This window comes from Gymnodraco acuticeps, unplaced genomic scaffold, assembly GCF_902827175.1.
Source record: "Gymnodraco acuticeps unplaced genomic scaffold, fGymAcu1.1, whole genome shotgun sequence".
Taxonomy (NCBI): domain Eukaryota; kingdom Metazoa; phylum Chordata; class Actinopteri; order Perciformes; family Bathydraconidae; genus Gymnodraco; species Gymnodraco acuticeps.
The window spans coordinates 1,240,475-1,253,865 of NW_022990772.1; the positions used below are offsets into that span (position 1 = coordinate 1,240,475).

The 13,391-nt window shown below is 40.7% G+C and overlaps 1 protein-coding gene across 1 annotated transcript in view; it reads right to left on the reverse strand.

The window, feature by feature from the left end:
• Positions 1 to 11,749, reverse strand: part of flt4 (fms related receptor tyrosine kinase 4) — an 80,094-nt gene extending 68,345 nt beyond the window's left edge. Inside the window, exon 1 of the mRNA XM_034232627.1 lies at positions 11,397 to 11,749. Coding sequence (XP_034088518.1) covers positions 11,397 to 11,454 — 58 coding nt within the window. The 5' untranslated portion in view covers positions 11,455 to 11,749. The remainder of the gene's footprint in view (positions 1 to 11,396) is intronic.
• Positions 11,750 to 13,391: the final 1,642 nt, after the last annotated feature.

The window sequence follows — 13,391 nt, forward strand, 5'->3', positions numbered from 1 at the left end:
CACACACACACACACACACACACACACCCCCACACACACACACACACACACACACACACACACACACACCAATGAAGATACCAAGCTGTCACCAGGCACTTTAAGCCATTAAACAGAACCTCTGAAAGCAGACAGATAGGAGGCAGGCAGGAGTTGAGAGCATGAAAGGCATGAAGACGAAGGCTCCTCTCTCCGCGCGTACGACACACAGGACACATTAAAGCTTTGTGTGAAAAGGCAGCGCAATGTTTTTCATTTGGAGCAAATTTCCTGTTTTCTTTATCATGTTCACGCTGCTCCCACTTCCTTTTTTCATGGACTGTGAAGGAGATGTTGCCGTTAGTGTTTCCTCGCTGTAGTTTTGTCTCTGATCAGTCATGTGACAGGAACAGGAAGGAGGAACCTTGCGCAAACAAATAACATTTCTCTCAGTCTCCTTTTGGCAGAAAGGATGCGACCTAGAAGGCTATAAAAAACAGATGTAGGTTTTCACAGAAGTAGAAATTGTAAGGTGCTTTTGCTATTGATTTATAAATGACTGAAAGAGCTGTTGAAATGTTTCCATGGACACAGCTTTGACTTCCCTTCCCTCAGGGATAAACACACTTAAACTAAACGAGAACTGAATTGTACTTTTATTTGAAGAGAAACATGTAGGTGACAGTAAGCTCCAGTCATTTCAGTGACACAGTATCTGGCAAGGGGCCAAGGCTGGGGAACTCTGAAATAGCCCTGAATGTCCGGTGACGGACGAGAGGCCATGCAGGCCATGTAGCAGACCTGCACTCTGGATGTGGAGTCAGCCGGCCTCAGGCTATAACACACTCCCTCTTTCTCTCTCCCCGAACGAAATAAAGTCCACTTCCTCTGTCATCTGGACACAAGGCCAGGCCATAGGCAGGCGACAGACTGACTGGCAGCACAGCTTTGATTTCATTGTTACTACGGAGGACGGTGACATCCACTGCGTCCCTGTCCTCTCCACTATAGTGGGAGTTAGGCCTTTCCAACATCCTGCCAGAGGAGGGTTGCAAAATTAAGGATGCAACGACAAGCCATCTGGTCCAGCTTCCTATGTTTTAAACCTCTGTCCCTGACAAAATCTTCCTGTACCTGCCTCACAGGCAAACCGGACAACTAAAACTCTTCCTCTGTGGCAACCCAATTTTTCACATGTCATCATTTTTATCTTTGAGAAATTGTTTCCCCTGCTGAGATGTGAACCAAGGAAATGTTAGCAATGTGGTAAATGGTTTGCCCTGGCTTTTAACAATGACGATGTTTTTGTGACACATCGATTACGTATGGCACTACTTCTATTCTTTGATTGTATTTACTTGCACTATTTTATCTGTTTTATTGTGTTGCATTGTTGGAGGACCTAAGATTTTCATTGACATAATTGCACTGTAGCTATCTACGAATGACAATAAAAGCCTTGAATCTTGAATTACGTCTCTTTTATTACAAGCAAATGCCAAAGATTAGCACAGTCCACGCCTGCTGTGATGGTTTTTAAGCTCCTGAAATTCATGCTGCGACTGTTCAGAGGTCAAGCTTTGAGGAGCCCCATTACTGCGCTTGTTACCTAATTCCTGGAGATTCAGGCCATAAACAAGTCTCTGCTGCCGCGTCAGATGTCCCTGTGAGCTAAATCACGGTGGCCTCTTAAGTTGCAGAAAACAAGGTCAAAGTAAGGAGTGCCGGGTCAACACTTATGGTGCTGAATGCCTAAAGGGAGGGAAGCTGGTAATTTCCTCAGGCTTTGCCAAAGGACTCTTTCCCATGAACCTCAAGCAACCATCAATAACAAGCCAAAAGGCACAAGTGACCACCGAAATGCTACAGAGACTTCTATGTCACAACCCTATAGACACACATCTGCCTGGGGCCAAGTGGCAATTTGAACGTAATTGCTGTGGCTCTCTTTAAACTGATAAGTGCTTTAAATGATGCTTGTTTCTAAGCAACGCAAGCACTTTGGAGTGTTGTAATATCAGTGTAACAAGATCAAGTTTCTACCTTCTTAGTGTGTGTAGAGTGATCACCCAACAAATGCAAAAGATGCCACAGGTTCTGAATTCCCCATAACTGGCCTTTCAATAGCATGTCAAGAGAACTTTTTAAGTCAACACCAAGGAAATCATTTGAAGCTGTGAATACATAACTCCTAGTAATTTTGGACAGCCTAATTTGTAGATTAACCCACCTCCCTGTCTAATGAAATCCGACTAGTACTTTCTTGTCAAGATTTAAAAGGAATAGGAACATGTGCAGCAGTCCTTGTGATCATTTTGTGTAACAACTAACAACAGCACTAACATATAAATGATTTCATCTTTGTGCACACTCTCACCAAATCATGGATGTGCTCATTCAGTCATTGAGGTATAGCTGAGTTACTCATTACATTCATTTCGGAATGCCTTTGTGCTCTACAAGCTGCAGTATGAGACTCAGGCCAGTGTGAAAATGATAGAACTGACAGAGACAGACAATCAATAGGTTAAACCTCATCGGCATGGTAATTATTCCAAGTGTGGGAGAGTGTTCTAAGAATGCTAATACACTTGTACTTTGTTGGAGGAGAGCGGCAGCTGCTGTCTGAAAAAGTGAGCCTTTATCTCATATTTAAATGATATCATGTCTCCCCCCTGTCAATGATGGCCAACTTTCCAGCCCGCCTTTGAGTGTGGCCAACGATGCCAAACAAATCATTTTCTTTCTAGCATTACTCAGCCTTAAGTTTGGCATGATGTACTTTGGCACATCAGCAGTTTAAGATACATTAGCATGCTAAGATGCTCACAATGACAATGCTAACATGCAAGTGTTTTGCAGGGATGATGTTAACAATTATTTACTTACATGTTGTGTGTAAGCATGGTTTAATTAGATTTTTTCCAGTAAACATAACGTCCAACAAAGTAGAGGACACATTTTGACCTGATAGATTAAAAGTTAGTGAATCAAGTTTTCATAATGCATCCCAAGAGAAACAGGAATGTCTGTGCCAATTCCATAGCATGTATCCAATAATTGGCAAGTCATTTAACCCTCCTGTTACCCTTGGGGTCAATTTGACCCCATTCAATGTTTAACCTATCAAAACAAAATGGTTCACATTATATTTTTTGCTTAGTATTTCATGACTTTTCATAATTTAATGAGGACTAATGGGTAAACATAAAATGAACATGAAGATCTTTTTTAAATGTCCTGTACGCACTTTGTACGCATCGGTGTTCCTTGGGGTCAATTTGACCCCAGGCTGTTTTAGTAGTATAAAACATATACAAATGTCAATATTTTATACATATTTGTGTTGATTGTGTAGGATGATATTGAGGTGACTATTACATGCAAATGTATCATTGTAAAACAAAACTACCCTCTGCTTTAGTTATTGGTCCTTTAACAACATCAAAAATATCTTAATTTAACATTTTATTTCAGTGAGATTTTATGGTGATTTATATTACATTACATTACATGTTACTTGTTTGACGCTTTTATCCAAAGCGACTAACATACTCAATACGGTGGACAATCCCCACAGGAGCAATTTTGGGGTGAAGTGTCTTGCCCAGGGACACAACGACATGCTGAATGCAGTGGGGTTTGAACCTGTGCTCCCCTGATCCGAACACCAATGCACTAATCCACTGCACCACACACCTCCTTATATCGTTTTCGATAGTCACATAATAGGAATTCTGGGTCTATAAAGGGCTCTGTGTGGGGGAAGGTTGGGGTAATGTTTTATTTAAATGGTTATTTAGGTAGTCAACTAAGATACCACATTTCATATTGTTATTCAACCAAAAGCCAACAATCTAAACCTTATGGTGGCACAAGAGGATCAACAAAAGTAGTGGACTCAACCCCTGTGAGAACATGAAGGTAGGTACAGCATTTCACGACAATCCACGCAGTAATAGACCAAAGTGAAGCGACTAACAGACACACTTTTCCACACATAGTGCCATGCAGCTAGCAGGCAGCTACTGTAGCATGGCTAATATCTGGGCACAGAAAACATGTGGGGGTCAAAAATATGAAAACAAAAATACCACAGATGGTTTGAATCAACTATCTAACACCAACTGACACATATTTGGCTTTTGCTGCAGATTCCTGGTGTTGAAAGAGCTTATCTCTCAGCTCTAGTCAAGTTTATGGTTTTGGTTCTTTGCATGATGAGAAAGTGAGTGACCAGGCATCCAAATAAATGCCCAAGGGGGGCCTCGCTACTTCATGGCAGTGATAAGTGAGGCACCGGACTCCTTATTTATTTGGATTTTACTGCAAAGAGCTTCCCACACGGGTCAGCAGCAGCATTCCTCTCATCCGAGCTGATATCCAGCTGATAGAACCGGGACAGGAACCGAGGTTCCGCTCTTCGGAGTCCTGAGGTTGAATCCTGAGATTAGCGCTGGGGATAGGGGGATATTGTTGGCTATAATAACTCAACCTCTATAAGTGGACGACTAGAATAATACCCAGAGTTGAGACTCAGATTTCGGGGATGATCTGATCAAGCAGAGGTATGCGTACAGAAAACACTGTGCTAAAAGCAATATCAACACTATGCACCCAAGACACAGAGAAAGCCAAAGATCATCCAGCTCTAGAGCTCAGCTTTAGAAGAAGAGAAAATGATTCACTGCATTCATGTGTGACTGGGAAGATTTTCAATAGCCAATTATACTGCAACAAAAACAAGGAAATTAAAGAGGAGATGAATCAATCAGCGATTAACAATTCATTTCAAAAATATCTTGTGCCAGCTGAGCTGCACCAAGATGTCTTTCTTATTATGAGACATAATTTCTGTGGCTGTGTAATAAATGTTTTGGAACCACCGTAATTCAAACCAGAGGCAGCGTGACAGGAAGATGGTAGCAAATTGCTCCGGGTGAAATCTTCAAGCTTCATAAATGCAGCTGCTGTGTAAATTATACCCCCCAACCCCACACACACACACACACACACACACACACACACACACACACTCCCTTTCCACCGACAATGACAATGAATTCTGGGTTCAGGTTTGCAATCCACTCTCCCTCAATCTCCCCCTCCAACCCAGTCTCATGGCATTTCGTGTTCACCAACACGATTTTTAATCTATTGATTCGTGTTCACCAACACGATTTCCCCCTTTTTTCCGTGTTGCACAGCAAGATTTTAAAAGCAATGTATTTCTACTGGTAATGTGTTTCGTGCCTGCTGCAGCACGTCTTTTTCTCCGGTCGGGTCGTGGAAGACCGGAGGCTGTGTGGTTCATAAAAACATGTTCTTACCGTTCTTACTCAATATCAAGCCACAATTATTGCTTTTATTTTAAATCGTATAATTTCGGACTTTTGTTGTGAGGAAAATAAATGGGGCTCAGATTCTCAGAATACTGAAATCTTTATTTTTAAATCTTTTTTTCCTTCTAATTTGTTATTCTTTTCAAAATAACACACTGTTATTTACTCACCAATAACACACAATTATCCTTGCTTTTATTTATTGGTTTAATTCCATAATCTCGGGCTTTTTTGGCGTCCAGGAACTGAATTTCAAAATAAAAATAACCGGAAACAGACGTAGGCCTATAAGGGACATTTCGAGCATCATTGCGATTGTCAACATTTCTGAGTTTAGGATGGCCGAAGACACTACACTACCCATAATCCCCAGCTATCGTTTAGGACTACAGTCCCTGTGATTAATCTTCAAGCTCTGGGATTGGATGTTGGAGTGGCAGTGCGCCAAGGTTACGCCGAGTGTCAAACAGCTGTTTGAAATGGAACGAAACCACGCCAGACTATCCAAAACTGGAATCGAACGCCCCCCCAGACATGCTGGCTATTGTGTTTCGCAAAATGTTCTATGGGACGTCTCTACTGAACGTTTTCGTTTTTCCCACAATTAGAAGTTGCCAGTATTAAACACATTGGTGTTATCAAATGTAAAACATATAATTAATAAATGGGTGAAAATAGCTGGTGTCCATAATGCGCAGCATTAATATACCCACATGACAGCTCATTGTTACTTTGTAATTCTACTCCACTACAATTCAGAGGTTTACCTGGTATTTTTACTCCACTACACTTATTTGAGTTACTTTGCAGATTCTGATTAATGATGTGAAATATAAACAACCCTTAAATCAGACTTTAGTTACACCTGAGTAAAATTCAGGTAAGGTGATTGTCAAGTGCCAACAATCAGGAGAGATATTTGATAGTTGGCGCGTCGAAAGGAGCCAGTTGAGGTGGTTCGGGCACCTAGTTAGGATGCCACCTGGGCGCCTCCCTAGGTGTTCCAGGCACGTCCAGCTGGGAAGAGACCAAGGGGTAGACCTAGGACCAGGTGGAGGGATTATATCTCTTCGCTGGCCTGGGAGTGCCTTGGGATCCCCCAGTCAGAGCTGGTTGATGTGGCCAGGGAAAATAAAGTTTGGGGCTCTCTGCTGGAACTGCTACCCCCGCGACCCGACCACGGATAAGCGGGAGAAGATGGATGGATGGATGGATGGATGGATGCTTGAGAAGACTAAACATTTATCTGCAATTGACATGAATGGAAACGAGTAATAAAGTATATTCATTACTAGTTATTCTCTACTAATAGTTAATTAAAGACTGTAAATTATGGCTATTTTGCACATCCCTTTCAAGATTTCAAGATTTTCAAAGGTTTATTGACATATCATATACACAACTACGGTGTATGCAATGAATGAAAATCTTGGGTCATAGGTTCCTCAACAGCGCATTACAAGACATCTATCAATATGTGTGTACCTCCACCATTAAACTGTCATATTCTGCACATTTCTTATACTATCTACATACATAAGAGTATAACTCATATGTATAATATCAGTTAAAATAAGTGCTTCAACATAGGAAAGCAATATATTAGACGTTAAGTACTTTGTCAGGCTTAATATTTATCTGTAGATAGATACCCCCAAAGTTTTTTTCTTATTTAAAAGAAGACCTTAATCTGTTATTTAATGTTTAAATAAAGGTTAATTCGTTGTTCTGTTTTGCATCTCCTCCTATTAATATCTTTGTACATCCTGCACTAAACTGTTTTATTGTTGAGATCACTTATAGTATCTTCTTGATTTTTTATATTCTATATTTCTATCACAGACCTTCTACTTTCCCCTTATGAAAGTATGTACTCTTAATATGTTTTTAATCAAATATAACACATAAAAACAATAATTCAATAACGTGCTTTAACCACTAGGCGGTGCACACAAGGTACACACAGCCATAATAACTTTGTATTATTAGTGTAGGACACTTATGTATGTACAACATCTGAAGATGTGTAGTTGTATTCATGCTTTCACATAATTTTACAGCATATTGCTATACTATTTCAGACTCAGTATTTACATTCTTACATTCAAAGAAAATCAGTAATATCTTTAAAAACTACAAGTCCTTTTATATCAGCTGTGCACCGTTATGGTGTAAATATAACCAATCTATGAATTAGATCAAATGTAAAAGTCAGCCGAATTAGTGTTGATACTGCAAGGAGACGTATTGTGTGAAGAGAAATTGAAGATGTTGTTTAATTGTTGATATGTTTATGATCCACGTCAAGTATTCAGTTTCGGCGGCATTTCTTCAGTTTTTCCAAAGGTCTTCTCATCAGGGCTCTATAAATAAAGAACTACGGCAAATCTGTAATATGTAATGCAGCCGAACCATGTATTACAATGCCGTTATGTGATGACTTTCAAAGAGAAAAGCAAGAGCACTCGGAATTAAGTATTATTTTATTATTTTTAAATGTTTTCCGGATTTCATATAATATAAACACCAAATCCCAGCATGCATTGCGGCTAAAACATCCAATCAGCGAGCTTAAACCATAGCTGAGGATCTTGGGTAATCGCTCAAAATGCCTACGTCTGTTTCCGGTTATTTTTATTTTGAAATTCGGTTCCTGACGGACGCCAAAAAAGCCCGAGATTATGGAATTAAACCAATAAATAAAAGCAAGGATAATTGTGTGTTATTGGTGAGTAAATAACAGTGTGTTATTTTGAAAAGAATAACAAATGTCATACAGATTTCAGTATCCTGAGGCTCTGAGCCCCATTTATTTTCCTCACAGACCGCAACAAAAATTATTACGATTTAAAATAAAAGCAATAATTGTGGCTTGATATTGAGTAAGAACATGTAATAATAATAATGGGTTCCATTTATAAAGCACCTCATATTTGACTCCAAATCCCGAAGTGCTACAAGTGGTGAGCATGAACAGTATAAATAAACATTACACAACACGGTAGAATTAATAAAAAGCAATACAAAAAATATATAAAAAATAAATAAATAAATAAAAGGGTGATAAAAAGGACTAGGCAAAGGCTCGTTTGAAGAGATGGGTTTTGAGGCCTTTTTAAAAAGCCTCCACGGTCTGTGGTGCTCTCATTTGGTCGGGGAGAGCATTCCACAGACTGGGAGCAGCCGAGCAGAAGGCCCGGTCTCCCATAGTACGGAGCTTAGTCCTGGGGGGTTTGAGGAAGTTGGAGTTGCTGGAGCGGGTGGTCCGCAAGGAGGTATGGGGGGTGAGGAGTTCCTTGAGGTAGGGAGGGGCAGTTCCATGGACACACTGGTGGGTGAGGACGGAGACCTTGAATTCGATCCTCAGTTCCACGGGTAGCCAGTGTAGTGCTTTAAAGATGGGGGTGATGTGATCATATTTGCGCACCCTCATCAGGATCCTAGCAGCGCTGTTCTGAATGTATTGGAGCTTCTGGATGCTTTTGTTAGGGATCCCGATGAGGAGTGCATTGCAGTAGTCCAGCCTGGAGGAGACAAAGGCATGGACCAGCTTTTCGGCGTCAGACAGAGTGAGTGTGGGGCGGAGTTTGGCGATGTTCCTGAGGTGATAAAATGAGTTCTTGCACAGCTGTTTAATGTGGGCCTCAAAGGTCAGATGGGCGTCCATTTTAACACCCAGGTTGGTGACTATTGAGGAGAGGGTAATGTCCTGGCCGGAGAAGGTGATGGTGGTGATGGTGGATGACCGAACCTGGTGTGGGGTGCCAACTATAATGGCTTCGGTCTTGGAGCTGTTGAGTTTCAGGAAGTTTTGCTTCATCCACGCCTGTATCTCCTCCAGGCAGGCAGTGAGTGTGGGTGAAGGCAGGGCTGCAGAGGAGGTAGGGTTGATCCTGAGGTACAGTTGGGTGTCATCAGCGTAGCAATGGAATGATACTCCATGTCGGCTGATGATAGAGTTTTTATTAACCACACAGCTTCCGGTCTTCCACGACCCGACCGGAGAAAAAGACGTGCTGCAGGCACGAAACACATTACCAGTAGAAATACATTGCTTTTAAAAATCGTGCTGTGCAACACGAAAAAAAAGGGGGAAATCATGTTGGTGAACACGAATCAATAGATTAAAAATCGTGTTGGTGAACACAAAATGCCATGAGACTGGGTTGCCCCCTCTGATCATAATGATGCTTGCATGAAATTCTGACTCAGTAGTCTAATTTTAATGTCACACATTAGTTTTCCGTTGAGCACAATTTGGGGGTTAAAAGGGTTAAGAAAATCCTTCAGAGTAAAGACGTGAGATGTGATTTGAATTCCACAGGAGATCATTTTTTATGACGAGAAACAAGATTTTAAAAGAGGGCCTTGTATATTTAATAAACCATTCTAAAAAGCAGAAGAGACACAAGGTACATTGCTGCATTCAAGGTCCATCTTCTGAATCTTGGAGTGTGTTCATGCTCTGCAAATTAAACTGACTGAAAAGAAACATTTTTAATTAAATTGAAATAGCCATTGTTTCAGCACTACATTCAACCCTCAAATAAGGCTGTGTTGCTGGGCAAAATGCTGCAATATTTAATCAGGACATGGCCTCTTTCTGTCACACCTCTGTCTTAATGGGGAATGCAATCTCACAGGTACATACTGTGAGATCTTAATTAATGAAACTGTTATGAAGCTGGACGTTGTTTCTGTCTCCAGGATACTTCTGGGATATTGTGCTTCTCCTAAGTGTGTTCAACATTGACTGAGAAAGAGTGGGGCCCTTCATGGTTGAGCTACCCGGGCTGCCAATAAGTCTCTCAACAGATAACACTGCACACCCGCTAATAGGCACATCATCTCTGTGTACTGCAAAAGTTTAAATACAGCCATAAAAGGTCATTAGGTGATAAATGATGAGAAACTTCAGAATATATTTGGTGCTCATTAATAAATATAACATTACTTTTCCTGAGGGCAGCAATTATTCCTCATTCACAGAGTTTATCTGTTCCTTCAAATGTACGTGACCCACCAAAGGAAGCTTGAGGAGAAAGAGAACATCCCTCCACCCCGGAGTTAAAATGTACCATATGGCGCCTCTCACAAAATATTCCCTGTTCTTTATGAACAGCTGTTCCCCAGCTATCAGTGATGAACAACTCAAACATACACATTCAGTCACTGGGAAAAACAGTGTCAGCCATACTCCCAGATAACAACATTTATCAGAGGGCCCTGTTTCTGAAATATTACAATAAAAACAATGTGCTTTAGTTTCAGCTGTGAATGTTCTAGCAACACAAGTGACTACAAAGCACATTTGGAGGCAGATCACGCTGAGAATAACCCCACATTTCTCCAAACGAGTTGGTTTGTACTGATACAAGTGACTTTCTCTCACATAATACTGTCTTAACAATTTTAGATTACATAAAGACACCACTCTGGGAGATTTGAAGGGACCTTCACATGTCAGTCGGGCCAGCTCTCCTCCCACTTTGCCTCTTACCTACTACTGTATAAAAAAAGCCCTTACTCATAAGTCAAGCCATTCAAAGTCATCATAACAGATATGATCTAGGCTATTATTTGTTTGTCATTGTGAGGTTAGCATCAACAATTAACAGCTGCATCTGTATCCAACACAACAACAGCATGCCTCCCTCTAGTGCCTATCTGGATGTAGACTTGGAGACTCCCACTGGGCTCCTTATTAATTCAGTCCCTTATGGAGAGGCAAACTTTCAATCATGTAGGAGTGATAAATGATAATGCAATGTGTGTGCACTGGGACTGAGGGGATTAAAAGCAGGCAAACGCGAATGCATTCCCTGTTTCTGATTGAATATAATGCATGAGTTATAACATGTTGAAATGTCCCACTGCGTTTTAAATGTATAAAAGAGGAGGAAAACAGAAAAGTTCAGGATCAACATGCCTCAGATTGACACCGCAGCTTCTAAAACGCTTAGGCTAGAAATACAACTTAATTAAGCTCAGAAAGAACATTTATCGAAAGTCAGTGTCAACAGTCAGCTCATAAAAGTTATGCGCGCAAAACTTTTAATGTAAAAGTTTCCTCACCTGAGGCATATGCTATTCCAATCAAAGTCCGACAGAAAAGCGTAACATCTGTCTTCATCTCCAGATCTCCGGTCCAGGAGCGCAGAAGCTTGCGCGGTGTTTATTAAAAAGTCGTTAGTTTGCCTGCTGGTGGACACAGTGGAGATGGGGTGTGAATGAATGTCCATGGATGGAGGGAAAACTCAGGTGAACCTCGGCCAACCGATGCCTGTCTGTACTGTACACACAGAGCTCAGCCCAAACGCTGAGGAAATAGAACAAACTCTAACCCCGTTTTGGGATGCACAAGGCACTGAATGGGATTTACAACGATTTCCCTTTCCCTTGCTCGTGACTGGAGCGCATGCACACCCACCAATCCAGTTCATAAAACAAGGGGAATAGGAGGTGTGTGTGTGTGTGGGGGGGGGTCCCGAACATCCATGACAAATTTCCCTTCCTGCTGGATCCCATTCATTTCATGCACTGTGTTAAAGACCTTTAGGCAGTGGTGGAATGTGGAACTTCCATTGTATGCAACGTTATACTAAACTACACCAAAGATAAACATATGTATACTCTCCAATTCATTACATGTAGCTGACCTCTTAAAATAGCTTTTAGATTACATTTTTTTCATCCCCTCCCCGTCCAGTTACAACCATGGATCTACACATTTTCTGAGCTTTCCTGACAGGAAGGATGAAGTGTTCCTTTTAAAATAAATCTCCTTCTTAAGTAAAAAAAAAAATACATTTTGAAGCCCCCTTGGATTAGCTTGAAAATGCATCGTCAGAAAGCTGTAAACAGGGCTTTTTTTTTCTCTGAGCTTAAGAAAAGTTTACTTTTTTAGAGATATTTGGTTTTAACAGGACGGTGGCACTGCAAACATAATGATAACCTCACAGAATATGAACCTACCCAACAATATATAAAGGAGTTAGCACAACCTTAAACAACTACAGTGTAAAACATAGACATCAAGGCAGCAGTAATCATAATTCAAAGACATCATAAGTAAATATCTGATATGGGAATTGTTTCTGCATATTATGTTTGATTATTTAGGATATTTGCTGAGCAAACATTATCTAGATAAGGTTTAAAATGCAGGGCTTTTACTTGTAGTGTCTCGTATTCCTACTAGTATTTACTCAAGTAAAGTATCTGAATACTAACAGTGAATAGATCATTACAGGATGCATGATAACTTCCAAGTTGACAGAATGCATGACTCTGTACAGGAGCTGTAATGTGTTGCTTATGTGCAGACCGTGTGCAATACATTCATTTTCATTTCATGGACCTTTCAAACCACTTAAATACCTCCTGACAGCCATTCAAAAGCTCAGCAGATAATCCTAATGCCATCAGAAATTCCCATAAAGCCACCACAGGAGTACAGCAGTGTCACTGAGGAAGTTAACAAAACACCAGCCTCTGCAGGAATATTAAAGACTGCCAGGATTCTTTCTCCTCTGGTCGCCGGTCTTTAATCCACACGATAATACTTCTCTTAAAGCTTCTGACCCCATAATGTCAATACAATATTATCTGTTGGTGTCAAATGTCTTCCGTTAATTTGATGTAGAAAAAGTTATCTTTTATTTCTTTCAGACCTTAGTGAACCACAGCTGAGCAGAGGTGCCTTTGGACCTGCTCACTATAAGAGTATGTAATTATTATTTAATGATGACTCCAATGAGTTCTTCAGGCCTTGTCCAAGTCCTGTTAACCCACACATTCCATCCTCCCCAGCAGTCCTTGGAGCATAAATGAAGATAATGTAGAGCAAAGCAAAAGTGAGCTGCTTTCAGCACTGTTTTATTTTACAAAGAGGGTTTTTGAAAATTGGAAACCTATGTACCAAGTACACTTAAGATGGAAATAAAAAGTCAAGGTGACACAAGAGGAGTGAACTTGACTGATCTAGCCCTCACACACAGTTAGAGTTTCGGATGCAGCTGTGTGATTAATTCATAACTTGTCGGATGTAGCAACAGCTTCAAGGTCCAA